The sequence below is a fragment of the Drosophila miranda genome, chromosome XR (genome assembly GCF_003369915.1).
Source record: "Drosophila miranda strain MSH22 chromosome XR, D.miranda_PacBio2.1, whole genome shotgun sequence".
NCBI lineage: Eukaryota > Metazoa > Arthropoda > Insecta > Diptera > Drosophilidae > Drosophila > Drosophila miranda.
The window spans coordinates 11,733,223-11,758,917 of NC_046674.1; the positions used below are offsets into that span (position 1 = coordinate 11,733,223).

Sequence of the window (25,695 nt, forward strand, 5' to 3'; positions counted from 1 at the left end):
CAAGGTGTGTGACCTAGAGATGGAAGTGGTGTTTCGGTGCTAAGCACAATTGCTTAATTCAAATTAAAATCAAAGCGAAGATCAACAAAACACCCACCAACTGCATAGAAGACTTGTCTGCGGAGGACCAGAAGGTGTCGGATATGGTGAAATCGCCGTGGAAGGTATGTGAACACGAAAGACGAATATCTACTTGGGAATCGCGCTTGGCGCTACGAAAGTCGCAATTTACGAATGAAGTAACATTTGTCTCCATCTATTTATGTATTTATTTAGCGAGAGGAGAATGGGTCTCAGTCGCCGTGCCGCATTAAAAGCTCAATGAGCATGGAGGAAAGCAAGCCGCAATCTCCGGGCGAGGATCATTTCGACACCACAGAACAGCATGCGCAGCTAGATGAAGGGCAAATCAAGACTGAGCCAGATGACGATCAATCCGTGGAGTCCGAGAGGGATCCTTTCGACGAGCTGGCCGAGCTCCTCGAGGAAGAAAACGTCCCAGTGTACCTTGTTGAATTGCCACTAGTGGCGCCGCCACCGCCATCTATCACCCTACCCGATGACTGCTTTTTGTTTACTAGACGCACCAAAGTGGAAATTGCCTCTGCCGTGCCCAGTTCTTCGTCCAGCGTCAACGAATGCTTGGACTCACCACATCAGCGCGCAGCTGGCTTGGCGCCCGTTGAAGTGCTCTCTCAAAAGAAAAGTCGTTCACATTCCAGGCGATCCAGTGTTACGGCGCAAAGGAATCAATCTAGCCCAGGCAAGATCAAAGAAAGGAATAGCACCTCGAGAATATCAACCGAAACCGATAGAGGTAGAACGCGCAGCCCGAATAAGACGAGTTCCAGCGATCGGTTATCGCGCCGTAAATTCGCTGAGAATGGGCATGTGTTTGGCCGTAGACGTTCTAGAAGTGGTTCACCGAACAGAAGGCACTGGCGTCGAGACAATTTTAGTCCGATAATATCACCGCAAAGAATCCGACGAGAGTTTCCCAGACAGATTCGTCGCTATTCCCCAAAAAGCCTGTCCGGACAGCGATGTCTTTCTCGTGAGCCAACCAAAAGCCCCTCAAGATGTAGATCCCGTCAGAGCGGCCGTTCTCATCAGCAACCTAAAAGACGCTCGCGAAGTAGATCCCGACAGCACCGTCTTTCTCGTGAGCCACCTATACGCCACTCGAGAAGTAGATCCCGACAGCACCGTCTTTCTCGTGAGCCCCCAATACGCCACTCGAGAAGAAGATCTCATTCTGCTGTGAACAAAACAAGGATGAACGACACCGTTTCTCCTGTCAGCTCGGCCGGGTCAATTGAGATCTTTCAACCGAGTGATTGTACACTTCCACCTCTGGGACCTGTTGAGCCAATGGCTCACAACTTACCAAGACCGATACTACCAATAGTAACTAGTCGATTCGAAAAACCAGTAACACCATCTCCAGTAACACCGTACAGACATTGGCCTCAGATGCCAGCAGCCAGCAACCATATGTGGTATACGCAAACGCATTACACTCAATTTCAGTACAGCACCACGACTATGCAGGACGGTCCGAACTGGCAGGCGCCTGTCTATGGCTATGGAGATGCACCGCCTCCTGCGTTGGGTCCCCACGATCTGCGCCATCGCCTGGGCCCGTCTCGCTCGTTGCCATTGGGCCCATGCGATCTGCGCCACCGGATCCAAGGCCGACCAGAGTATTTTTTTCCCACGGAACACACAGCATCTCCACACAATGTAGCCACAGGCCAGACGGGCTATCAGAATCAATACTATCCAAATGGATACTATTAGCTATCGTGGGGCGCGAAAATCAAAGAATTCTCTGCATAATGCGTTTTTTTTTTTTTTAATTTTTTTTTTTGCATGGTCAAGCATCATGGAAAGGCTTTTTTGTACTTTGATTCTGCATCAATGTCAATAAAAAACATTCGAAGGCTTCCACTTATTATTAATTTAATGAATTTTATTCGTGTGCCAATATGATTCAATGAATAAAGAATAAAGAATAGTCTTAAAGTTGCAAACTCCAGGGATAGGGATCTCTTGGTGTCGGCGAGTTCTCCGCAGGCGATGTCAAAGGGTCGCCTGGCTCTGGCTTGCCCTCTTCCGATTCAGACCTAAGCAATTTCAGACGTCTTCCATTCATGCTGAAATCGATGTAGGCGATGATGCCATCCAAACGCATTGAATAATGGAATGGATCAATCTTTCCGCCCTCCCGTTCCAGAACAAAGCCTGCCACGAGTTTGTGATTCAGTGGCATCCGTTTGTGCAGAAACCAGTCGTGCCATGCGCGATCCTAGATTTGCTTTACAATGAAGAACACTGCATATAACAGTGGTTTCGTTAATGATGTAGAAAGAAAATGGAATAGAATCATGCATTTTCTGGCACGTTGGGACTAGGGCGGCTAGCGTTTTAATCAGTGCTTCGACCTGGGCCCCTCCGGACTCTATTCTGCGAAACAAATTCTCCATAGAATAAACACTATAAGGCTGAACAAATTACAGACACGCCCATGGCAGATATGGTGGCGCTGGTACTGCCTTCTGCATTTTGTACATTGTTTCTCGTCAGAGCTCCTCAACAAATTACTTCCCATGCAGTTCTTATAGATTTGCTTATAGAACAGAAGGCCATTATTCTCCACACCATCCTTTTCGTTATCCGTGGCTTCCTTCCGAGGTGTTTCCAAGGCACTACTCGCAATTTTTCTCCACATCCACACTTTGGCTCTCATCGTTACCGGTATCCGAGTCGTTTTCCAACGAACGTTGGCACGCAGGCATTTGTAATTCTTTACCGCGTGACGATCCTGGTAGAGGCGACGCACCATGGTTAGCTACATATGTATGTGCATTATGTTCATGGTGCTGACCTGCTTTACGGGACAATAAAAACAATCCTTTTTCTCAAATTCAATTTTTATAATATTCTTCATATGGCGATTATACAAGTCCAGCCCCTAAACACTAGGTCAAGGCACATATTGCAGTGGTACTTGCGATTGGGCAGAAATTCCCCGAGATCTGGAGTCCAGCATTTCTCACGGTATTTCTTGGTATCCATGGCTCCATTCCCTAAAAAAAAAAATGGTCAATGGTCAAAATAAACTCAACGCTAACGGGCATCTATCAGTGTTGAAAAACTTCGCCATAGAACGAATATGTCCGCGGCGTCTGTTTTTTAGATTTCTCTTTTAATTCTTGTTTCGCGGCGGCTCAGTCGGTTTCTGTTTCGGTTTGCTGACAAAAAAAAGTAAAGGTTTGTGGAAATATTGTTTTGAATTGCATGCAGAATGATCTTCATGCTAATTGTATAGTTCTTGTGCGTAAAAGCTTTTGTCGCTGCCCGGCTTTTCCTTTGCTATTTCGGAGAGTGGGCTCCTCACAAAAAAAAGACAATTATTGTTTCTGTTTGCATAAAGATCATTGTATTACGTGTTGCATGCTGGAGTATTGTTCCAAAAGCTTATTTCGGACATTTTTCTATCGGAATTTGTGCTTCTAAAATCTTACACATTCATTGACACATGCACTTGTGTGTGGCACACATGCATGAGTACAATCTGCAACATATGTATGTGTGTATGGTAAAATATGTATGTACATACATACATATGTAGTATTTCTGAATATCTTCAGGAAAAACCGGTCAGCTCTTTCCATTGGTTTTTACGTGCCCTCGCCGTCTCGTTCACGCACACGCTGCCGCCTGCGCACCTATTTGGTTATCTGTTGATTGCTGCCATACTTGCTGCGCAGCGTCCGCCCCTACCGTATTTTCCACGCCCCTAGCCAGAGCTGGCACTATACTGACGTTGCATATGGCTCCAAATAAGCCCAATGCGTTCATGGCGTTCGTCGCCGACTGGCGCGCTTTTAACCGCTTCGGTCGTGGCTTAAGCACTTCAGAGGCGGTGACAAAGTGTGGGCCTATTTGGGAGGTAAGTAGCAATGAGGTGGTCAGTAATAGATTATAAACTGGCATATCGATTTCAGGGCATGAGCGACCGGGAGCGCGGTCCGTACAAGTCGAAGGCTAAGGATTCAAACGTGCTGAAGAGAGAATCAAAGACAGAGCGTCTGAACTGTCTGGGCGTCGCCATCTCAAAAATGCAAGTGAAGAAAAACGAGGCCATAGATGCAGAGCTTCAAATGAAGAGAAAGATCGAACGCATTGTTTTGAAAGCGAAAAATTCGATGAGTAAGGTACTTTGTTCTTAATGAGAGCCAGCCGCCATTAACAAAACTCGCTTTTGATTTTCGCTTGCAGAGTTGGAGGATGAGGAATTTTTGTTTGTTAGCTTCAATTATTTTACGAAGGCCCTGAATGCGGATGTTTACGTGCCCGCTGAGCTTTCCGCCTGCCGCTTCTCTCTGAAGGGGGGCATAAGCTCTAATTACAGCACCATGATTAATCCTGGTGAGCGTTGCTGTAAACCTGATGCTTTGGACCTCGTTGTAATCAGAATTTCTTCTCAGGCCACATCATCTTCGGACAGACCGGCGATGCCCAGGATCATTCGCGGACTACGCACAAGTTGCCCTTGCCACCGAACGCCATGGGCGAGAAAAACCTGGGAAACTTATACAGTGATACCTTGAAATGGCTATCCGCCAGCAATGATGAGGAAGACGAACAATATGACCATCCGGTCATTGTCTACACAACCCCAGAGCTAATGCCGGTGGTAAAGTCTTGCTTCCGTTATCTGGCATGCGAGGGCGACACCGACAAACATGCTGAAAAGATTATGGTCTACGACATCTGCTACTTGTTTCTCACTTTGAAGAAGACTGTCTTGGACTTGGTTGGGGTTCCGAACGATCACATCAACATCCATGTGACTAACAGCGTCTTTAGGAGGGACTTTTTTGAATTGAGCTCAGGGATTGCGTGCGACGTAAGTTTATAACAGTTGAAGATATTTCTAGTTTTTATCAATTTCTAAGCATCAAATTGTTTTTCTAGTACCATAAGGAAGTCGATCGATCCAAATACTGTACCAGAAGCATGGTTCTGCGTTGGGGATACATGATTAGCGACTGCATTTGCAGAGACCTGGCCATTCCACTCCAGCCTGGAAAGCACGTTCCCATTGAGGTCAAGCACAGCTACACCGTGACTCCTGGCGACTCTTCATTAACCCTTGACGGGACTTCGATTGATTCAGGCTACTCTGTGTGGAGAACTCCCTAGCCTGGGTGGCCGCCGTCCAAAGTCCCCTTCGCTAATTTGTATGCCTATTACACCAATATTATCATTACCTTCTTGAACTCGCTAGCAGGAAAAGCAGTCAATTATTTTTAATTACAATTCCCTTCCGCGAAGGAAATAACATTTAATCTGACTTCAATTCAAACAAATACATATATATCTAATAAACTATGTAACAATTGCCTCACAGCCGTCCGCACTGGAAAGGAGGGAAGTCTTTGGGCTGCGCGAAACAGTTGATATGCTCAACGGATCCTGCAGGAGAACGAGTCGTGCGAACGCCAGGTTCAGCAGAAAAGCCTGACCCAGCAGCTCGCGCTGATAGCGCTCCAGCTGTGAGAACATATTTCTCAGGTCCGCAGGGAACTGCACCAGATTGCGTATTCCTGCATGTGCCTGCGGCGTAGTATCCGTCTGATCCTCCATGTTGTAGTGGGTGCGCATCATGGAAAGAATGGTGTCCTCTGAGGAGACCCTCTCTGTGCCCACCAAGTGGTTGAAGAGTCGGGCTGTGAGAAAGCGTCGCATGTAGTAGAGGTTGTTGCACTTGGTCTCATCTGGATCGAACCGGGACAGCAAGGCATAGCTCATAATGGCCGTCACTTGAGACTTTTGGATGTTCACATTCTGCTGATCGATGCTGCCCGGTTTGCTGCTGGCCTGGGCCATCTGTGGGTTCTCTAATACATAGCAGTCAGCCTGCGGGATTTGGTGGGTCACGTAGAGGCAGCGTCGGGCCAGCTCGGCCAAGTGCAGCTTCTTGTCGTTCAGCTCGTGATGCTGCCAGTGGGTGAGTAGGCAGGGATCATTATCATTCTTTCCAATCTCAATTCGTGCCCAACTAACGCTGGTAACACCAATGCGAACTCCCACGCTCGACGTAGTGCGCACACGCTGTCCCTCGTCCATGCCAGGAGTTATGAAGGGAGCCGTTCGCGTGGACTTTGGCTTCTGGACGGCATATTCCTCGCTGCTCCTTCTGATGCTCTCCGGCTCCAGCAGGCTTTTGAAGAACTTCGTTGCCACCTTCAGGCCAAAACCCTCCACATACAAGATGTCGTTCACATCCCGCAGTGGACCATTGCGCGTCCTCCAGTTGTGCAGTTTGCTGGCTCGCCCCTTGGTTATGTCGTAGCTGTGGTGTGTAGAACAATTCATGTTATTATATGGGGTAACTGGCGACCAGGGGTGTGTTGTGCATACCAACCTGAGCATCTGATCGATGCTAGAGTCGTTGAGCGTCTGCAAAATCTTCACGCGCTCCTCATCTGTATAAGCCGGCAACAAACTGTTGGCCTGGTCATTGGCGGTCGCTACCGGTGTCACACGTGTTGAAAGGTGCCGTATATGTTTTCCGGGCAGAGACCAGAGTGCGCGGGAGTAGTAAAGCATATTTAATTCAATTTTAAACGTTACACAAAAATTAATTATTCAAATAATAATATTTGGAAAAAAGACACTAGAAAAGAATAGGAATCAGACTTATCGATAAAACATACCGTCCGACCGTCAGAAATATACCGAAACATACCATCTCATTTAAAAAATATACCGTAAATATACTGACGAATTCAAGTTCTATTTTACATATTCCTCGTTTTTGATATTCCGTGGATTATTACTAACTATATAGAACATTTAGCCATGCCCACATAGGTTCATCCGATTAATAAATCTATTTTCTAATTGATTTATTTTTTTTTAAACACTTGCTTTTATTGCATTTTGCGTAAAAAGAGGTTTTAGCGAAAATCGTCAAACAAAAAAAGGTTTTAGCGAAATAGGCCAAAACAAAAAAACAAAAAAAGGATAGTGTTCATATTGTTCAATTTAGAGATTTAGCCTACATAATTTTAGGTCATTGATGAATAAATTTTCTACAAAATTGGCTAGTTTTTAGTCCATGCTTTTATTGTATTTTCACTAAAACAAAGTTTAAACAAAATAGTATTTTGGCTCGAACGCCTTTATGAATTTCAATATGTCGTCGTTTGGGTTTGTTGCTATAGTACATAGTTTTTTATTGCTAGTGAAATACGACCTTAAACGGTCCCAGCCACAGCCTGGCAACAGCATTCGTATCCATATATGAAGATGTTGAATTCTGTATACAATGTACTTTTAATATTATTCTTATTCAATTAAACTTAGGAATCCATCAATTTTTTGACTTGGTCATTTGAAAAATGAATAAGTAAATAAAAATATTTTAAAAATAATGATATATGTATGGAAATTATTACTTGTAATACTAGTATTCAATTCAACTTAAAAACTTATCTGGAGAGTGTGTGTCCCTTGTCTGACTTTCTCGTGAGTGTATGAACATCAAGATTCTACGATGGTGCACAGATTTCTCAGGGCATCCTCGAAGCTTGAGGTACGGCTAGTTTCCTCCCACAGCTCCTCCCTCGTTGCGTTTGGGGTACCGCTTTTGAAATCGGCAATATCGACAATGGTCCGCATATCTCCCTCTCCATTTTTTTTGGCAGAAATACAATGTCCAACTCATTTTCATTTGGATTCTGGTCTAAAAAATTTGACGATGCCCGATGCCCATATTTAACAAGTCGAGTATGACCTCCACGCGTAAAGCTTTACGATTCCTTTCTCCACGAGCCGCATATCCCTAATGGCATCGCATTTTAGTGGGCCGAGTAACGAATGGACCACCTTGTGGGCCTTGAACTACAGCTCCTGCGGTATTTTCTGGGCAAATGCCTTAAAATCCTCCAGAGTGATCCTATTGAGGGACTTGTACTTGACAATCGTCAGGCATTGGCTTTGTCCCAGCACTACAGAATACTGACTAGAATTCGCTATAAAGATTTTAATGGGAAAAATGCATGGATATATGCATACCTTACCTGCTGAGGGTCCATGGATTGTTCAGAATTGTGGAGTAGTAGTCGCGCTGGTTATTGGGGCAGGCGGTCAATACCTTCATTGAGGGTGGTACCCACATCGACCATACCTTAGGCAATAGCCTCCACAAACAGATCTTTTCATTGTAGCGGCTCACAAACAGACGCAGACCATTGTCGCTGACCCTGAAGTGGCTATTGAGTTTGGCACTTTCGTCGAGTTGCAGTTCCTTGTCCAAATGGAGCTTTACCAATGAAACGTACAAGTCGCACATAGCAGCACTGCAAGGGACATATTTTGGAGGCGATGGCCATCATTGTCATTCTACAATTGCATGTTACCCCAGTTGAAAAAGGCATGCGGATAGCCTTGGGTGGCAAGTCCGGCAAACGGTTGGTTGCGACGCTGTTCATTTTTGTTTGCCATCAGCTGAAACTCAGACTCCTCGAGAGCGCGGCCACATTCAGTGGACTCCTGCAGCATCAACGGATGCTTTAGAGGAGTACATCGTGTCCCCGCTTAAGATTGAAGAGGAGCATTGGCCGTTGATGTTCTCCTTGGGATCCGGCTTTCTGCGCATGAAAATAATATGCTGCAGAAGGTGGGCCAGGCACTGATAGTTGCGCGGATCGGCGAATGGACCGTGGTTGACCATCAAGGCACAGGATACGTTGCTGGGCAATCCTATATGGACCGGTGGTGCCGACAGCACAAGAGATCTAAACGGGACCATTGAGTACCGAGTGTTTTGATGGCTTGCCTCGCCTTTTCACTTACTTGTAAACTTTCGTGTCGTTCTCCGATTTATCGGGATCATCCAGATACTCTACATGCTCGGCCATTCTAATGCGTGTCGGCTAATGGCACAAAATTCACATTGATCTTAATTGCAAATTATATTTCACTTAATTGGGATTTTGTTATAATAAAACCCGCCGACGCCAACTATCCGCAAAAACAAAATGGTGGAAAACGCGGGACGCAACTTTCAGTGGTGGGCATCTGACCTAGCGATGGGATGGCCGATGGCCGAAAAGCCATGCAGTGTGAGCCAGATTAATATGTATATGCTTTTTTGTCCATTCTAACTCGATCTGGTGACCTATTGATTGTTAGACTTGGTCATTTTATTGAAACTAGCGAGGTTTTTACAAGTTCGTATTCCACTAGACTTGAGTAAAAGGTTGGTGAGACCAAATAGATACCTTATGTGAAGAGCAGGCAGTGAGAGAATTACATATATAAACCATAAACTACTAAAGGCAGTTGTTGGCTGTAATTTCATAGTAAAAATTTAGCGTTTCTTTGTTGATCCGTGCCACCAATTCGGTAAAAACACCATTCGAAAGCATTTATACTACATCTCAAGCTCACTGCATGCTTTTATTGAGGATTTTATTGCTGGTCTCGTATTCTTCAATTGAAGTAGAGTGAAATGTAGCTAATGGGTTTACAAATTTGTGTCCGTATAACATGACTTTAGTACTTTTTCCTCAGAGAAAATCATTGTATTAGGTTTTTGTATTATTATTAGGTCCCACAATAAGAGGACGCCGCTCAGTGGATCTCACCTTATGCATAAGTTTACCATGTGCCTCATCAAAATAGAGAGGAAAGAGAACGAAATGCTCATTGTTGCGTTCCATTGATGAGTTTCTTCAATAATTCAATGTTACTTACACATTTATATATTTCAATTCTTCAATATGGTAATTGTTTATGAAAATGCGAATACTAAAAGTGGGGGGCATTCGGTCTTCAGCAACGTGGGACGCACGTCGTGTTGCGGAATAAATGTCAACCATAAAGTCGTAAATTTAATTGAATTAAAACAATAACAACAACGGCAAGCAACAACAAGTTCTGGGACGCTCGGTTGCCTTGCCATTCCTGACATAAAACACTCGCCTCGCATACATACATACATTATTTTTGTTTAAACTGTGACATACAGTACAACTGCAACAATAGCGAACAGCTGTGCTTCAGCGCCGATGCGGGTGCATAAAAGTGAAATTTCGTATGGGCTGGAGAGCAAACAACGCAAAAGTAAAAGAGAAACCGAAAACGAAGAGGAGGCACAAGCAGACACAGGGAATCCAACGAGAGGCCACTGGGAATACTGACTCTCAGCGCAGCCATGACGCCGACTGACTACAGCGTCAGCAACAGCAACAACAACATCTACAGATATGCCAACAACAACAGCATCCTCCAAAAGTCAGCCTCCAATTCCCCCACAGCCACCGCGCCTTCCAACGCCTTCATGGAGATGGACTTGGCAACCAGCGAAGGAAATACATCCTCTACGTCTGTCACAGCATCCTCGCCCCTGCCTGCACTGGACAGTTCCGTGAATGTCAACGAGGATAGCACAGAGTGCGATGCTTTCCTCATTGGCAGCGGGGGGAGCAGTAGAAACAGCGGGTCGGCCAGCGGCAGTAGGCGAACCAACCGCCAATCCTCCTCGCTGTACCGCGGCAAGATGCGCAACTCCTGTTGGGTGCGCGCCCACTCGTTTGTAACCCGCAACTGGTACTTGGGGTGCCTGGTGCCCGCCTCCATCCTGGGCGCCCTGCTCTTCGTAGGCTGGATGGCCCGCGACTATGCCAAGCAGCTCCTCTTCTGGATTGAGACGCAGAACGCCTGGCTGATCTTTGCCGTCTTCATGGCCCTCTTCACGGTGGTCAGCTTTCCCATCGTGGTCGGCTACTTTGTGCTGCTAATCACGGCCGGCTACCTTTTTGGCTGCCTGCGTGGATGGTGCACAGTGATCCTGGGAGCGAATCTCGGCATAGCCATTGCCCATGCCACCATTCGGAGCTGTCGTCATCGGATACCAGTGCAGAAGTGAGTAAAACTGGGGAAACGCTTTGCTTTGATCTACACCCGGTCGAGAGCTCTGCAGTGCGGACTCATGACTGATAAGCCCTCAAGGTGTGGATTTCATAATGGAATTTGCTTGAGGGATCCACCACTGATAAGAGCAGGCCCCGAATCGAGATATGTCGTTAAACTCGCACTTCCCATGCGACTGTAGGCATTAAAATCCGATATGTCATTAAGGCAATGCCTGATGAAGGAGGCTTCTCCTCCTGCACTCAATATTTAGTTAGTTTATGGTCTACTTTTGGACTGAGGGAAGGGTCTCTGTCGACAGTAGTATAATTGTAGTGCTTCACATGTGGTAGCTGTCGCCTATTGCTGCGAGTGCCTTATCAGGCCTTACCGCTCGTACGACGAATATTTATAAATACTTGCTCGTATTTATTGCAAAAGTTGGAGAAATAATTGCAAAGAGCGAAAGTTGATAGTTGATAACGACAAGTTTCTACACTTCCGCACTGTGAAGGCCCAACGGGAAGAGGAGGGTGGTGCCATTTCCATTTCCATTGGCATAAGTGTTTTTGTTTGATTTAGCAATTAGCGATACAATTCCCCCGGCCCCGTTGGCACTGTGTATTGGTATATATATTGTAGAGTATGGGGCTACTCCAATCCATCAGAAATGATTTGCGAGTCATGTAGGCCTACATACGTAATGACTGGTTAATCAAGTGAAAACATTGCCCCACTAAAGACTGGTCTGGTGGCTCTCATTTATGGGGGAGGGTAAATAGGCGGACTGGTTTAGTGCCCCCAATAATTGGGCAACAAACCCATAATTGATGATGGGTTGGATAAACGCAGACAGCAGAAATAGATACTCGTATGTATGTACATATGTTCCATTCCATTCCATTCCATTTGATTATAGAATTGTTTGTGTATCTCCCACTGATTTGATTCTATTTTCAGGCTGATCAAGAACGATACGGGTCGGGCCATACTGCGCGTGATATCTGGACCGAGGGCCTTCCGTGTGGTGCTCTTCACGCGCCTTACGCCCATCCCCTTTGGACTGCAAAATGTGATATTCGGAGTAAGTCGAGAGAGATCAGAACAGATGTAGGGTCAAATGCGTTTGTTGAACTGTCCCAGTCACAGTCCCAGTCCAGTGGGGGACGGGACTCACTTTCCCCGTAAATCCTTATTCGATTGCCCTCTCACCATCTATGGGTCTGTGGGCATACACAATGACGGCTATTGGCAACATTTCCTGACTGCCAATGCTGTCTTCCGTTTGCAGCGAACACCTGAGTAAACCTCATATCATATTCAGTCACACTTATCGTTAGTCACACTCGAACCTCGCTTTCATTATATATTCATAGTCGTCCCCCGTAAAAGTTGCTGCTGTAAATAAAAATTGAACTTGAAATGAAACAGGTTTTCCCCGTCCCTCTGCGCTTCAGATCAACGAAAAATGTACCATAGATGTATATAACTACTCTTCTCATTTACAGATCAGTTCCATTAACACTAGAGACTACCATGTGGCCACCTTTCTGGGCCTGCTGCCGGCCCAGACCATCAACGTCTATCTGGGCTCCACCCTGCGGTCCATGCACGAGGTCCTCAACGACAACGACACCAAGCTGACGGGGTACATTAGCTGTGTCGTCGAGGTGAGTCGAGGCCGAGTCCTACGCCGATTGGGTAATTCTACCCTATTGATTTTCCCTCTGCTTTGCGTGCTTGCTTTAAAGTTATCCATTTTCATTGCACAAAAGTTCGGGGGTCATAGTTTATTCCATTACATACATACATGGGTGTTACGTACAACAGTTTGTTCTGATGGTTGATTGGTTGGGAAAGAAATTGGGGTGCAATTTGCACATACTGCCCCTTAAATTCTGGAAATGGGGCTGACTTTATATGGATTTTCCATTAGCTAACATCTAGCAAAACTAAACAAGTTTTTCTCACAAAAAAGTAGTTTTCTCGACGGATTGTTTCCGTTACGGGACGCTATTGGTTGTGCACAGTGAACAAAATATATATAACAGCCAGCTTGTATAGTTTTATAGCAACCAGCATTGAGTGATACTCGACTCGAGACGCACAAGCGAATGCTGCAGAGACGTAAGCCGAGCCGCCAATATGCGCTCAAATCGAGTTTAGCTGACGGTTGTTATACCCAGTACTCGAAGAGAATACGGGTATATTAGATTTTTGGGGAAAGTGGGAAAAACCAAAATGCAGAGTGTGAACCAGATCAAATCTATTGTATAGTCAGAAGAAACAAATGGAATTGCAGTGGCTATGCAATGCGCTTCCACGCGCTTTCCCATTCTCTCTCTCACTCTTCCTCGTGCAGTGTGCGCGATCTGGCGGAAAGGAGCGAGTACAACTCCAAGCTCGTGTTTGTGTGTAAATAAAGAAAAAGAGACAGATGTAAAAAAAATAAAGAAAAAAGGCATACAAATCTCCCAAACGGTTCAACCGATTCTTATGATTTTTTTTGTTTAAAATTTTTGTTCTTTTGGGTTGTTAAACAATGAGACTTTCCCAAATACTTTCGAACGCAATTTTAATAGAACAAATATTTTTTATTAGTCTTCTTTTTTTAACCTCATTATAGAATATGCATTCTTGCTTTCGTTTCAAGGCTTGGTCATGCAAGTCACGAATGAATTGGTAGAATTGAAATTTATTTTTGGTAATCTTAGTTGCATTTTACATAAATTTCATAGCATATTTTTTGGGATGAACTTGGGTGTAGAGTCCATATAAACTGAATGTAGAAATCACATTTCGGGTCGTTTCCGATCCCCTGATAAAAATAATGCAAATATCTCATAAAACTACACTTCGAAGAGAGCATCAGGTATATCTATAGATTTTAAAACTTAATTGGCGTTTTCGAACCATAACTTGAAAAAAATTACAGAAATAAATTCGAAAAAATGTCAAATGACGCGATAAAGCTTACTAGTTGCCCTATATTCTCAATTTTGTTGAATGTCTGAAAATCATATTTGGGAAGTAGTCCGATGGCAAAGGTCTTAATTCTAAATCGTATTTGTAAATTTGTAAATGGTCTAAACTGTTCTTTTCTGCATTTAAGGTTATCTGCGGTGTAATTCTGATGTTTTGGGTGGTGCAGAAGGCGCGCAAGGAACTGTCCGAGACGCTGCTCACAGCGGACTACAGCAGCAGCAGCAACGAGGGCAAGCACCCGGACATTCAGGTATAGCAGCGTGCCTGTGAGGAGGACTGCCCCCAGGCGATGCCCGAGAACTGCCCGAGCCCGACTGAATCTCCGCAAGAGTCGCACAAGACTGCATCTGTGCATTAACTAGTTTTCATAAGTGGAACTGGAGTTGGAATTGTTTTAGGTTAAGAGTAATTTGGAGAAGTTCAGGTGATGCCATTGATGCCAAACATTAAGCTATCGATACCTTTGTACAGCTACGCTACGGATATCGGTTTATAATTATCCATGACACCCACATGCACATGCCCTCCCAATGACACATCCCTCACATCCACACACACACACACACACACACACACACACACACACAAACTGATCAGACTAAGGATATATAGGTACTATATACATATACAAATGTATACTATGATTAGGAATATCTACAACTAAATCGAAGAAGCCTCGCTTATTGCGGTCATAATGCTGCTCTATAAACGTTTTTCAATTACTAGCGGATAAGCTTAGCCAGTAAATGAGCCAATCGAAAGTACAACCAGGCTAGCTCCTGCTTTGGGCCTGGCCGTATCTCCAGCCACGCAGTCGCTTGCTCATGTGCTGCTGGAAGGCGGTCTCTAGCGTATTCAGAGCCAACTCCACGTCCTCGAAGCCCACGCACAGCGGTGGCCTGAAGCTCAGCACCTGGGAGTGGGAGTAACAAGAGGTAAAGGATGTCAAAGCATGAGCTCTTTAAGGAATACCACCACACACAAGATTGACTACATACGAATGGATTAGCAGAAAGTGGTTAGAGGAACAGGAGAATATTAGATTATGACTTGAAATTGGCTTTTATTCAGTTAATTCGATTAATTCGGCTTTTTAAATGCATTTGTTTGAGACCTGAGAACCCTGAGAACCCTGAGAAGTCATCCCAATAGATGGTACACTTCTCCTCTTCACCGGCGGCTGGAGTTGCACGCTTTACTTCTTCTTTGCCAGAGATGCCGTGATGGCGCGGTCCAGCACATCCACGGCAAACTTCACATCCGATCGATCGATGCACATGGGAGGCTTGATGCGCAGGACCTGTGGAGATGCACGAAAAGGGATGCAAAGATAGAGACGGAAAGGGGGGCGATTTGCTCCGGAAAGAGCCCCCAGAGCGGCGAGGATTAAGCTCTTAGTTCCGGGAACCCTTTCATCAACGGGAACGTGAGTGCTTTGGTTAGTCAGATGTGCCCAAAAATGGAACGGAATATCCCAGATGCGGATGCACTGATAACTCATGATCGATGATTTCTACTTACGTTGCCATGGAGGCCACCGCGTCCGAATAGCACACCAAGATCCTTGCACGTCTCCCAGATCTCCAGCACATGGGGCGTGGCCAGGGGCGTGCGCTTTTCGCGATCCTCGACCAGCTCGACGCCGATCATCAGCCCCTTGCCGCGGACATCGCCCACGATCTCGAAGCGTTGTTGCAGCTCCTCCAAACACTTGAGGAAGTAGGTGCCCACCTCCAGGGAGTTGCGCTGCAGCTGCTCCTCCTCAATCACGTCCAGAACGGCGATGCCCACCGCACTGGCCATGGGATTGCCTCCGTAAGTGTTGAAGTGCAGCGCCTGCCCCAGGGAGGCGGCAATCTTTGGGGTGGTGACGACCGCGGCCAAAGGGAAGCCGTTGCCAATGCCCTTGGCCATAGTCACGATATCCGGCACATAGTCGTGCCCCTCAAAGCCCCAGAAGTGCTCTCCCGTGCGGCCGAATCCCGTCTGCACCTCGTCCGCCACTAAGAGTCCGCCGTTGGCCCTGACCAGAGCAGCTGCCCGCTTCAGGTAGCCCTTGGGGAACTGCACAGTGCCGCCCACGCCCTGGATGGACTCGGCGAACATGGCCGCCACCTTGCCACGGGGCAGGCTGTACTTGAAGGTCTCCTCCAGCTCGTTGTAGTATGCATCTCCTGCCTGGCAGCCCTCCTGGCACTGGCAGCTGCGCGTCGTCTGCACGGGCGAGTCGCGGCAGGCAGCGCCGCCCCAGATGCCTTGATACGGATCGGGATTCATGACGTGCACTAGTCCGTTGTTCACTCCCGCCAGCGGGAAGCGCCACGTGGAGTGGGCCGTCAGACCCATGGTGTAGGGCGACATGCCGTGGTAGGCGTTGCGGAAGGACAGGATGTCCTGGTTGCCCGTGTGTATGCGTGCCATGAGCATGGCCAGGTCGTTGGCTTCCGAGCCAGAATTGACGAAGCAGACGCTCTTCAGGTTTCCCGGAAACTTGGCCACCAGCCGCTCCGCGTACTCGTGGATCTTGGGGTGCATGTAGATGTTGGTCGTGTGCCACAGCTTGGAGATCTGATCGCTCAGCGCCTGATTCACCTTGCTGCCAGAGGGGAAGGGAAATCAATGACATTGAAAATCGATCAGAATTGCAGGAGGCAAATTCTCTTACGGATGACAGTGTCCCACGGAGACGGTGACAATGCCGCCGAACATGTCCAGGTAGCGACGCCCCTCGTGGTCGTACAGCCACTGCATGTGTCCCTCGTGGATGACCAAAGGCTTCTTGAAGTGGGCCACCAGATTGGGCGTCAAATGGGTCTTGCGCGTTTCAAGGATCTGTTCGTAGCTGGGTCCCACGTAGCCACTGGACCGATGCTGCGTCTCGGGCATCTCGTTCTGTACGAGATTCATCACGGCTGGAGCCGCCTTCGAGTGGAGGGTGGTGCTAGAGCTGGAGCGGCTCGAGGAGGAGCGCGGCAGCAGCCGTCTCGTGTGGGCTGCAAGACAGATCGGACACGCTTCCCATTAATATTTACGGGAGATGAGACCAAGATACCCCCATCAGCACACGTGACCCTCTGCGCCGCCTGTGGGAGAGCACAGGCAGCTCGGTTCGGGGCGCACACACTTATGGAAATGTCGGCTCGAACCTGATGAAATGCAAATTCATGTGGTCGGAGCAGCGAGCAAGCGGACAAGCGGAATTCAAGTGCGAGGTCGCCTAGAACCGAACACGTATTGTACATACATATGTGGGATTCTATGAAATGAAATGCGATGCGAGCACAGTGAAAGCTCTAAGTTGCGTACAAACATTTAATTATATTTTCTATGCCATAATTTCCCTTGCAATTTCATATTTCTTGGACTATTTCTTCTGGAGATGATCTCTTCTGAGTGTCCTCCCAAGTGGGTGAATACTGTACTATATGCAGGTATATTATATACATATTATATAGAATTAATTGATCTGAGGCGCAATTTGCTATGCAAAGTCTGCCAGCTGGAACTGCACTTGTCCACATATGAGTACCGAGTACTGCCGAGCACTCGTACTGTTTCCTAGGAACCGAGAATCGTTGCACCTGAACAGGCTTTCAACAGGTCATTGGCAGGCAGGGTAGAGTACCTACATTTGTACCATAAAGTAGATATTCCTCCAGACTCCAGAGAAGGGTTTTCTTATTCCCATTTCCATTCTTCTAATCTAATGCGCAGTTGGAAGCATAATTGAATGTACTATAAATAGTCGTACGACTTGCCCCCATTTGAGGTGATAAGCGCCTGGCCTGGCTGGCCCCCTGCGGACTGCCTACGCCACTCGAATAATCAGTGTATTGTACCTTGGGAGCAGAGCTGCTCCATGCACCTGCCCTGCCAAAAAATCAACCTCCCGCCTTATCAGCACACACAAACACACAAATATTTGGCCAGATAGATCCAACGGGGACCGCGGACCTATAGAGCCACGCGAGCCGGTGCGTGATAAAAGCGTGATTATGGGACGGCAGCCAGATAAGTTGTACGTATGTATGTATAGTATGCAGTAATAGGTGAGAAAGATCGCTGCCCGGTGATCAGATGATTCAATTCAATTGAGTGGATTCGGGGATGAATGAATGTATGAGATGAGTGACCCAAGGGTTCATCCAATATTCTAATTAGTAGCATTCTAAACTCTCAAATCTCAAGAGATTGCAAGTATCACTAATCTAATGCAGCTGACGTCAGAAATCATTTCAAACGATCGCCTGTGGTCGAGGATAGTTTTATGCCAACAAAAACTCACCAAACAAACGCTTGGACATCATATTTATTCAAGTTCCTGCTTTGCAACACTTTTGTTTCCTGATATGATCCGGTAATACAGACTGCTCTGACAGATCTCGATGCCGATGTCGATCTCACACGAAGCCAAAGCTGAAAACGCGTCCGCGCGTAACGACGTCGACGAAGCAACTGAACGGTGGAGGTGCCAGTGACAGTGCCAGTGCCAATGGCATCGGTTTGGCTGCGATCGGCCGTGATAAGCGCGGGCATAGCTTCGGCTGACGTTTGTTATCTGTTTATGAGTAGAGAGAGAGACCTGCAATGTCAAGGTTTTCGGGCGAAAGCTCTCACTTTTGTTTGGAGAGTGGACAGGTGGGGTTTTCTCATAATAATTTATTTCAATTCTTGTTCGCTGTGTGTACTCAAGCAGCACAAAAACAGAAGTGCACAGGTATTCCATTTTTGTTTCTAACAAAAAATATATCTTCTCGCCATCGGATCGGATTGGATCCCTTTGGGTGATCGCTCAATTCTGGCTTGCAGTGTGCAGGTTGGAATTAACGTTCGGTTTTAATTTACATTTTGCTTTCTTTTTTTGATATTCTGTGTGACTTCTCTACCAATATGCTACAATACATCGCTTTATAGTGTAATAATAATATATGTACTTTCCTTTATCAATCAACATCACGAGTTTGCGCTTTGATTCTCACATTGTCCATCCTCTCTACCCTTACCCCCACCCGACCTAACGCAACCCTTTGCAACAAATATACGAGACGACGAGATACGGAAAAGATACGCGGGAGGGTTCTCTAAAAACAAGCTCTAGGCGGCATCCGGGGCCTACAATGATTACACAAGCAACAATAACCGGAACTGGAGGAGCAGCTGCTGCTCTTTCCTGATTCCCCAATCTGTCCAATCTGCTGCTGCTTCTGCTGCTGCGGTGGTCGCTCAGTTGAATTCGTGATAAAGATCTGGACTTCTTGGCGTGGCTGTTGACTGGACTGTTGACTGCTCGAGGCTGGCCGCAATCTGTCGCAGATTGTCTACACCAGTCAGCAGTTGCCTGCAAGACGGAAGACGGTGGAAATTATTTGGAAGCAGCCGGCCAGGCACTCCACTCACCTCAAATTCTGTTCAGCATCGTCGGCGGCACTCCTCAGGTCCCGCGACACTAGATGCGTTCTGGACGGACGCGTTGCGCTGCTCCCGCTACTGCCCGTGCCACTGCCACTGGAGCCACCAGGAGTCACAACGGTAGCTCCTCCCGTGGCTCCATCCGTAGCACTACGCAGAGCAAAGAGTTCCGCCTGGAATGAAGCAACAGGATGCGAAATGACACTTTTGGTTATAGATCCAAGACTCACCTCTAACTGGGCCACCTGGCGTCGGAGGCGCTGCGTGTTCTGTGTGTTGGCCGTCGTGGCCAGGGTCTCTCGCCGGCGCGAGGCCTCTGTGAACTGAAGAAGCTGCTGCTCAAAGTCATGAGCTCGCCTGGTCTGGGCGTTCAGCTCCACTCGAGTCTCTTGTAGCTCACGCTGCAGTCGTTCGTTCTCCTGTCGCATCGTCGACAGCTGCAAAGGGCCGGCCGCTTCCTGCGGCGGCGAGTCAATGGAATTGGAGGGCAGCCCAATGGCCACATCGGCTAGGCGCTGGGACGAGTGAATGATGGGACCATCGGAGAGGAAGTCGGGCAGCATTTTGGCGGTGGATCCAGCAGACGGCCCTGGGCCGGATTCGCCAGAGGATCCATCGGGTGGACCGGGCAGGGAGGCAACACCAGGCAGGCCAAGGGAGGCAAGCGCCGATGGCAAAAGCCCGCCACCCACTGCACCGCTAGGGGCCTCGGCAGCTCCCAACGGTGAGTTGGGTGGCGAGCTCAGGTGTGCGTCCTGGACGGCGCACCAGGCGTCCGGCAAGTGGTCCTGCACAAAGTCTGGCAAAGCAGCTGCTGCACCTCCCCCTCCACCACAACCACCAGCTCCGGCACATGTCATGTTTGATGTGTCCAGGGGCAGGTCCAGCTTCATTTTGGGAGCAGCTGTAAGAACCAATCGGTTGGGGCGCAAATCCCTGTTTCCGGCCGGTCGTCGTCGAGGCGAGGATGAGGGGCATGGTACATGGGGCGGCATGTCGTAGCTGGAGTAGGAGCGCGGCACGTACCGCGAGCTGGAACTGCTTGAATTCAAATTGGACGATGCGGATGGAAAGATGTCTGTTGGATAAATAAACCGTTCAGTTTGGGCTCATTTTTTGATTCATTTCAGATCGACTTACCATCGTCTATCCGCTCGTCGAAGAGCTTGTTGTTGCGCACCTGGGCCAAGGATACGTGATCGTCGTCGTCATTATCAAGGGCGTGTACATCGTCATGACCCAGCCGTAGATCTGGACGTTGACGGGATCCGCTGCTGCTGGGTGCTACAGCTCCTCCTCCACAGGCCGCGTACTCGGCCAGACTCGCCTGCGAGTCGAAGGAACTGAAGCGCGGGGACCGCTTCATTTTGGAGGAGGCACTGCTCCCGTTCGCGTCAGGTGGTTGCATGAGCGAGGCCGAGGCCGACTGGGGCACCTTGGGCCGCGCTCCCGTCGATGTCTGCACTGCGGCTGTGGCATCCACTGATGTTACCGTGCTCGTGGGCGCAGTCACAGTGCCACTACTGTTGAGAAAGTGCTTGAAGGAGAACGACGAGGAGGAGCTTCCAGTGTTTACCGTTGTGGCTCCAGTAGATGTGGTGGCCCGTATATTTGTGTAGTCACCGTAGCCGCCGTCATTGCGATTGCTGCTACTGCCACTCCCACTGCCAGACAGACTCCCATTCAGACAGAGGTCTGCCACCAGGTCGTTCACTCCCCTGGATGTCGACGAGCATGGCTCCTCCCTCTGGGGTCCCTTGCCGCGTCCTACTCCTGTCAGGAGAGACTGCTGTTCCTTCTGTGGTGCTTGTTGCTCCTTCTGGGTAGCCGTTGTCGCATCGCTAGCACTGCCGTTGCTCCCATTTGCCATTTAATTGCACACACTGGTGGGATGACGATGACCACTTGCACTGCTTGGAATCTCGTTTGTCACTCTGTTAATCTCCCGAATTTGCTGTCTGAATGAATGTCCTCGCTGCGTGCTGTGTTCGATGTTGCGTTGCTCCCTTTGTTTATGCTTTTCCTAGCAATCTAGCTAAATTCTCATCTCATTTCTCTGCCGACTTTTCACTTGGGGTTTATTTTTGCAGCACTTTTGCACTTTGCAGCACTGGCGGAACATGCACTTTTGCCGTATTTTTGGCCTATTTAGGGCTGGTCCTACCATTTTCTCACCAATGCAGTGCTGGTAAGAGCCGCATTCATTAAACGATAGTTTTAACCGAAATATTTTTTGAATTCATGTTTAATGATAATATACAGTAAAAATGCAGAATGCATTTGGATGAATGCGGAAACAACGGAAAAACAGCTAACCATAAACGTACCATATCGAGATCGGGATATATATACGGAAAACAAATCAAATGCATGAATATAAAATATACATGTCTGTGAAAAAGATATTATTAATTCATTTTCAGAGCAACGTGGAAGACACTATTTTAATTTTAAATTTACTAAAAAGGGTATACAAACGTCCATACCACTGGTGGACAGCAACAAGTGCTAAAATACCAACAACATGTAAGAAATGATGTGACATTCCATACTCACGTTACATTTCACATTTTTCGCTTAAACCTTTTTCTTAGACACAATACAATAAAAAGAAGTACTTAACAGGATAAAATTATATGTTGAGGACTGAGGGTCCTATCTAGCCAGTAATATTCAACCAAATTTCAAAATTGTGTATGATTTCAGAACATGGACCAGTGGGTATTAAAATAGTATGCACGACAGTGATAGAACTTGAAGATCTTTAGCGCAGTTCAGGTGAAAAATATCGTGGTCTTTTTTGTTAAGCTAAGATAAATGAAGGAATTACAAGAGTAATTATTATTATTGGTATAATTATCCGCGGCTTACCTCAAGTTGTTAGCCTTGTCTACCTCATACACCTTAAAAATTGTATACTTTTCATAGCATTTTCTAGTATTTTCCAGTCTTAAAGTACGCGTTATGGACTAACCCTCTTGTCCACTGCACCAATGTAGAAATCGTGTAGAAATTCCATTCAGAGCCATGTCCCAGGCCCTATAGAAAATTAATTCGTGATCAGTATCGAATTTCTTATTGCTTGTCATCAAAAACTCAATTTTCTCAAAAATGGAAAAAAAGGAATGTCAAAAAGTGGGCAACGGAGGTTTTTCACACTGCCGCTTTCATGGGGATTGTATGAAAAAAAAACGGCCAAACTTTTCACTAACGTAAACATTTCCCTGCAGGTGTCGCCTTTGATAATTACATAAAAATGTAGTTAAATAATTAGTCAGTATGTTTTAAAACTGAGACGCATATTTCGGTATATTTCTGAGGGACGGTTGGTATATTTTAACTATAAATCCGCGGTCACACTATAAATTGCCATCACCAAATTACAATTAATAAAATAAAAATAAAAGTAACATATAGAATGAATTTAAGTGTTGTTCTGGTTTTGCTAAGCATCGTCGCCAACGGATGGGTAAGAATACATATTTATCAATAAGCCACTTACAACAATTTAGTTTTTGCATGCAGTGCTTCCTGGAACATGACAGTTGGATTACAGTTGAGCTCCATCATGCGCTAGCATCAAACACGGACGAATTTTCTTTCCGCGGAAATGTTACCATTCCCAGTCTAAATTCGGGCTTGTCCAATGTAGCTCAACTTCCTTTGACCCATGGAGAACTAGACATGTTGAAGGTAAGTAAAACTACAGACCGGCATAAATCATACAAATGTACCTATATATGTACATATGTATATATGTGCGTACAAAGGCTCACAGGTTAAATCGTACAGCGCATGCATTCACATGAAGATTCATGAAATCGAAATTAATGAATGCACATACCAATGTTAAATAATATCGTGTCAGCTAAACTTTGGGCTATTTTTATTTTTCGATTTAAGGTTAAAATAATTGCACATCTGATTTCATTACCCCATGCTTTAGGCTCTTGGCAAACAAAATGAGTTCTACCGCTTGAAGGCAACTGTGGTATATCCCAACGGCAGTAAGGCACGCTTCATTACATCCAACAAGGCCTGCAGCTTGCTGCAAGCTCATCTGAACGATGTACTGTGGATCTCACTAGACCCTTCTGGATATGTTACCGCTGTTACTGTCTCGCAAGATGCATCGCCAGGTACCGACGGCTGCACAAGTGATGAAATAAATAAGTTGGAGGAAACGCATTTTAACACCGACGTTTTGATCCGTCACGCTGAGCTAGCTCCTGTACCAGATACAGCTGGCTTTATTCAAAAGGTCGAGCGTGAGCGTGAGGCCAGAGATCGCGGGGAAGTTCGTGATAACCGAGGATTCTTTGCCAAATATGTAAGCTAAAACCTTGTGATTTGAAAATATCAGCCAATAATTGTTTGGTTTTTTAGTGGATGTATATCGTTCCTGTAGTTCTATTGGTCTTTATTTCTGGAGCTACAAACCAAGACGGAGCTAAATAAGAAATCAAGTAACTAAAGTTTACATATTTTGTTAGCTCTTTTAATAAAAATCGTAGACAATTCTGTATTATTTAATACATAAATAATAAGTAATAAATTTACAAAAAATAAATAGGTGCCCCTTGCCAGCAACGTCTTATGGGGTATGGAACAAATTTAAAACAAATTGCTAAAATGGTTTGCGCTTTTTTTTTTTTTTTTCGGTAGTTTCTTTGTAAAACAGCAAATAAGCGTATATACTAGCAAAATGCTTATTTAAAATGCTGGTGGTTTATCTAAAGAACGCTAGTTTGTTGCTTGGGAGTTTGGACAATATTTTTCAGATGCTTGTAAAACAAAAAGAGAAGTATCAAGGCTTGACGCCAAATTTTGGCCGCCGTCTTCCACTCACATAAAGCGCAAAAATCTGTGACATCAAAATTATTAAATTTAAAAAAAAAAAAAAAAATAGCAGATTGCCAAATCTGGATCCGATCGGATTGTTATTATAGCCAGAAGAAACAAATGATATTTCAGTGGCTACGGAACACCACCCACGCGCTTACTCATTCGCTCTCTCTCTCACACTCTTCGTGCAGTGTGCTCCCCTTGCGGTGGGGAGTTAGATATAACGACTAGTGTGGGTGTTAGAAATGAAAGAGAGAGAGACGGATGTAGCGGAATAGAAACAGTAGCGGAAAAATGGTAACAGATAAATTATTCTACTAAAATAATTCGTTAGGTGAAAAGATGACAAACGGAGTTCAATAATTAACATTAAAACATACATAAATAGCTCCGGCTCCGATACCAATTTCGGCGCTTACGTATAAAATATACTGTTAGTTTACATAAATCACAAATACATATGTGTGTATATAGGAAGGTCAATAGTCGAATTCTGTCGGATTTCACTGTATTAAATAAATGCAACAGGAATGAGCGCTCAATAAACATGACGTGCGAAATATTCGAGCCAAAATTCTATTTGTATTTGCTTTTACCGAAACGGCAAGATTGTCTCTAAGTTCGACCACTATATTATACCATAGTATCAAAATATAGTTGGTTGAGGCCAAGGGCGTACTCAGGATGTCGCGAAGGGTAGATTATTGTTCCCTTAACTTTAATATTAGATATGTGTGGTGGCAGTCATTTATTTTATTCACTAATTTTTATAATATATTTTTATTAAATTGTAAGTCTTCTGGGACTTTTCCCGAACTCCTCCAAGACGTCTCGCTGGAATTCCGAATTACTCTCTTTAACTAGGCGTCTGAAAATTCTAGAAAGCACTACCTGCAGAAATGCTGGCTAGATAAAACTTAAATTTTCAATATCACTTGGATCAAGAGCAGATAAATAAAATTCTGGATTATGTTGCACTTTAAATCTTTGCTTCAATATAAGAAAAAGATATGGGTCTCTGGTAATACGAGTATATTGGCACAGATGCAAATGCAGGATTTGCTTGAATTGGTTGCTTTTGAGTATTTCTTGGCGTAGTACATCCAATCGCAACGCTTTTTTAACCCTAGTGGATTCCATATATACACAATATATTTTATTAAATACTACATTAGCTGTAGATATGTATATGCACTCAAATATATATAAATATGAATTGTAAAACGATTTGAACGGCTCAAGAATAGCGTTTTTTCAGGCAGAGCTTAATAATTTAATTGCTGCTTTTCTTTTTGAAGTAACTAACTCCTTCTTCGTTAGTTTTTCTAAGTCAACAAGTATTTAAAAAAAAAACATCCGACCACTTGAAATATTTCCTTCGAAGACTCTTTAAAAAGGTTATAGTGTTTTTAATTGCGGAAGTACTGTTTCGCATTTCAGATACCGCCTTTAAGTAATTTACGGCAGTGAAAATATATGCTTTTCGGAAATGATTGTTTTAGAACCCCTCCATCAAAACCTAGT

General features: G+C 45.6%; 8 protein-coding genes across 13 annotated transcripts; 4 read left to right on the forward strand and 4 right to left on the reverse strand.

The window, feature by feature from the left end:
- Positions 1 to 4: 4 nt before the first annotated feature.
- On the forward strand, positions 5 to 1,961 carry LOC108152555 (serine/arginine repetitive matrix protein 1). Its single transcript, XM_017281976.2, has 2 exons — positions 5 to 164; positions 277 to 1,961. The coding sequence occupies exons 1-2, from the start codon at positions 144 to 146 to the stop codon at positions 1,798 to 1,800; spliced, it is 1,545 nt and encodes a 514-aa protein (XP_017137465.1). The 5' UTR covers positions 5 to 143; the 3' UTR covers positions 1,801 to 1,961.
- Positions 1,962 to 3,170: 1,209 nt separating this feature from the next.
- LOC108153118 (protein maelstrom 1) lies at positions 3,171 to 5,412 on the forward strand. Of its 2 annotated transcripts, none has more exons than XM_017282906.2 (6): positions 3,171 to 3,273; positions 3,654 to 3,955; positions 4,011 to 4,215; positions 4,285 to 4,434; positions 4,494 to 4,915; positions 4,984 to 5,412. In XM_017282906.2, exons 2-6 carry the CDS (start codon positions 3,836 to 3,838, stop codon positions 5,209 to 5,211), a joined length of 1,125 nt encoding a protein of 374 aa, XP_017138395.1. In that variant the 5' UTR covers positions 3,171 to 3,273; positions 3,654 to 3,835; the 3' UTR covers positions 5,212 to 5,412. The 2 variants fall into 2 exon arrangements, with proteins under 2 accessions (XP_017138395.1, XP_033242387.1); XM_033386496.1 differs by having other exon boundaries at positions 3,202 to 3,273; positions 3,635 to 3,955.
- On the reverse strand, positions 5,313 to 6,716 carry LOC108153117 (transcription elongation factor, mitochondrial). Its single transcript, XM_017282905.2, has 2 exons — positions 6,437 to 6,716; positions 5,313 to 6,364 (listed from the first exon to the last, which is right to left on the reverse strand). The coding sequence occupies exons 1-2, from the start codon at positions 6,619 to 6,621 to the stop codon at positions 5,398 to 5,400; spliced, it is 1,152 nt and encodes a 383-aa protein (XP_017138394.1). The 5' UTR covers positions 6,622 to 6,716; the 3' UTR covers positions 5,313 to 5,397.
- Positions 6,717 to 7,216: 500 nt separating this feature from the next.
- On the reverse strand, positions 7,217 to 9,078 carry LOC108153445. Of its 4 annotated transcripts, XM_017283462.2 has the most exons (4): positions 8,872 to 9,078; positions 8,436 to 8,813; positions 8,097 to 8,375; positions 7,217 to 8,038 (listed from the first exon to the last, which is right to left on the reverse strand). In XM_017283462.2, exons 3-4 carry the CDS (start codon positions 8,366 to 8,368, stop codon positions 7,918 to 7,920), a joined length of 393 nt encoding a protein of 130 aa, XP_017138951.1. In that variant the 5' UTR covers positions 8,369 to 8,375; positions 8,436 to 8,813; positions 8,872 to 9,078; the 3' UTR covers positions 7,217 to 7,917. The 4 variants fall into 4 exon arrangements, 2 of the variants coding, with proteins under 2 accessions (XP_017138951.1, XP_017138950.1); XM_017283461.2 differs by having other exon boundaries at positions 8,097 to 8,813; positions 8,872 to 9,077; XR_001774911.2 differs by having other exon boundaries at positions 7,221 to 8,048; positions 8,097 to 8,813; positions 8,872 to 9,074.
- A 686-nt stretch (positions 9,079 to 9,764) lies between these two features.
- Positions 9,765 to 14,620, forward strand: LOC108152460 (transmembrane protein 64). The gene is made up of 4 exons (XM_017281824.2): positions 9,765 to 10,944; positions 11,893 to 12,016; positions 12,441 to 12,602; positions 14,045 to 14,620. Exons 1-4 carry the CDS (start codon positions 10,235 to 10,237, stop codon positions 14,171 to 14,173), a joined length of 1,125 nt encoding a protein of 374 aa, XP_017137313.1. The 5' UTR covers positions 9,765 to 10,234; the 3' UTR covers positions 14,174 to 14,620.
- Positions 14,074 to 18,395, reverse strand: LOC108152459 (alanine--glyoxylate aminotransferase 2, mitochondrial). 2 transcript variants are annotated; one of them, XM_017281822.2, is made up of 4 exons: positions 18,203 to 18,395; positions 16,583 to 16,910; positions 15,439 to 16,513; positions 14,074 to 14,830 (listed from the first exon to the last, which is right to left on the reverse strand). In XM_017281822.2, the coding sequence occupies exons 1-4, from the start codon at positions 18,222 to 18,224 to the stop codon at positions 14,690 to 14,692; spliced, it is 1,566 nt and encodes a 521-aa protein (XP_017137311.1). In that variant the 5' UTR covers positions 18,225 to 18,395; the 3' UTR covers positions 14,074 to 14,689. The 2 variants fall into 2 exon arrangements, with proteins under 2 accessions (XP_017137311.1, XP_017137312.1); XM_017281823.2 differs by lacking the exon at positions 14,074 to 14,830 and adding an exon at positions 14,956 to 15,217 and having other exon boundaries at positions 18,203 to 18,391.
- A 339-nt stretch (positions 18,396 to 18,734) lies between these two features.
- LOC108152457 lies at positions 18,735 to 21,451 on the reverse strand. Its single transcript, XM_017281821.2, has 4 exons — positions 20,467 to 21,451; positions 19,557 to 20,404; positions 19,315 to 19,499; positions 18,735 to 19,255 (listed from the first exon to the last, which is right to left on the reverse strand). Exons 1-4 carry the CDS (start codon positions 21,194 to 21,196, stop codon positions 19,141 to 19,143), a joined length of 1,878 nt encoding a protein of 625 aa, XP_017137310.1. The 5' UTR covers positions 21,197 to 21,451; the 3' UTR covers positions 18,735 to 19,140.
- Positions 21,452 to 22,665: 1,214 nt separating this feature from the next.
- Positions 22,666 to 23,909, forward strand: LOC108153365 (ER membrane protein complex subunit 10). The gene is made up of 4 exons (XM_017283332.2): positions 22,666 to 22,795; positions 22,852 to 23,019; positions 23,273 to 23,656; positions 23,713 to 23,909. The coding sequence occupies exons 1-4, from the start codon at positions 22,745 to 22,747 to the stop codon at positions 23,782 to 23,784; spliced, it is 675 nt and encodes a 224-aa protein (XP_017138821.1). The 5' UTR covers positions 22,666 to 22,744; the 3' UTR covers positions 23,785 to 23,909.
- Positions 23,910 to 25,695: the final 1,786 nt, after the last annotated feature.

What these genes read in the sequence shown, in the direction of transcription:
- LOC108152459 (XM_017281822.2), bottom strand. Translation starts at nt 18,224, where the DNA reads ATGATGTCCAAGCGTTTGTTTG. An exon ending in GATGTCCAAGCGTTTGTTTG is followed by an intron (nt 16,911 to 18,202) that starts GTGAGTTTTTGT and finishes TCTGTCTTGCAG; the next exon opens with CCCACACGAGACGGCTGCTG. An exon ending in TCCGTGGGACACTGTCATCC is followed by an intron (nt 16,514 to 16,582) that starts GTAAGAGAATTT and finishes CCCCTCTGGCAG; the next exon opens with CAAGGTGAATCAGGCGCTGA.
- LOC108152457 (XM_017281821.2), bottom strand. Translation starts at nt 21,196, where the DNA reads ATGGCAAATGGGAGCAACGGCAGTGCTAGCGATGCGACAACGGCTACC. An exon ending in GCCAGGTGGCCCAGTTAGAG is followed by an intron (nt 19,500 to 19,556) that starts GTGAGTCTTGGA and finishes GCTTCATTCCAG; the next exon opens with GCGGAACTCTTTGCTCTGCG. An exon ending in GATGCTGAACAGAATTTGAG is followed by an intron (nt 19,256 to 19,314) that starts GTGAGTGGAGTG and finishes TCCGTCTTGCAG; the next exon opens with GCAACTGCTGACTGGTGTAG.
- LOC108152555 (XM_017281976.2), top strand. Translation starts at nt 144, where the DNA reads ATGGTGAAATCGCCGTGGAAG. An exon ending in TGGTGAAATCGCCGTGGAAG is followed by an intron (nt 165 to 276) that starts GTATGTGAACAC and finishes GTATTTATTTAG; the next exon opens with CGAGAGGAGAATGGGTCTCA.
- LOC108153445 (XM_017283462.2), bottom strand. Translation starts at nt 8,368, where the DNA reads ATGTGCGACTTGTACGTTTCATTGGTAAAGCTCCATTTGGACAAGGAA. An exon ending in AATCCATGGACCCTCAGCAG is followed by an intron (nt 8,039 to 8,096) that starts GTAAGGTATGCA and finishes AGCGAATTCTAG; the next exon opens with TCAGTATTCTGTAGTGCTGG.
- LOC108152460 (XM_017281824.2), top strand. Translation starts at nt 10,235, where the DNA reads ATGACGCCGACTGACTACAGCGTCAGCAACAGCAACAACAACATCTAC. An exon ending in CATCGGATACCAGTGCAGAA is followed by an intron (nt 10,945 to 11,892) that starts GTGAGTAAAACT and finishes TTCTATTTTCAG; the next exon opens with GCTGATCAAGAACGATACGG. An exon ending in TGCAAAATGTGATATTCGGA is followed by an intron (nt 12,017 to 12,440) that starts GTAAGTCGAGAG and finishes TCTCATTTACAG; the next exon opens with ATCAGTTCCATTAACACTAG.
- LOC108153117 (XM_017282905.2), bottom strand. Translation starts at nt 6,621, where the DNA reads ATGCTTTACTACTCCCGCGCACTCTGGTCTCTGCCCGGAAAACATATA. An exon ending in AGCATCGATCAGATGCTCAG is followed by an intron (nt 6,365 to 6,436) that starts GTTGGTATGCAC and finishes TACACACCACAG; the next exon opens with CTACGACATAACCAAGGGGC.
- LOC108153365 (XM_017283332.2), top strand. Translation starts at nt 22,745, where the DNA reads ATGAATTTAAGTGTTGTTCTGGTTTTGCTAAGCATCGTCGCCAACGGA. An exon ending in GAGAACTAGACATGTTGAAG is followed by an intron (nt 23,020 to 23,272) that starts GTAAGTAAAACT and finishes CCCATGCTTTAG; the next exon opens with GCTCTTGGCAAACAAAATGA. An exon ending in GAGGATTCTTTGCCAAATAT is followed by an intron (nt 23,657 to 23,712) that starts GTAAGCTAAAAC and finishes TTGGTTTTTTAG; the next exon opens with TGGATGTATATCGTTCCTGT.
- LOC108153118 (XM_017282906.2), top strand. Translation starts at nt 3,836, where the DNA reads ATGGCTCCAAATAAGCCCAATGCGTTCATGGCGTTCGTCGCCGACTGG. An exon ending in CAGCACCATGATTAATCCTG is followed by an intron (nt 4,435 to 4,493) that starts GTGAGCGTTGCT and finishes ATTTCTTCTCAG; the next exon opens with GCCACATCATCTTCGGACAG. An exon ending in GCTCAGGGATTGCGTGCGAC is followed by an intron (nt 4,916 to 4,983) that starts GTAAGTTTATAA and finishes TTGTTTTTCTAG; the next exon opens with TACCATAAGGAAGTCGATCG.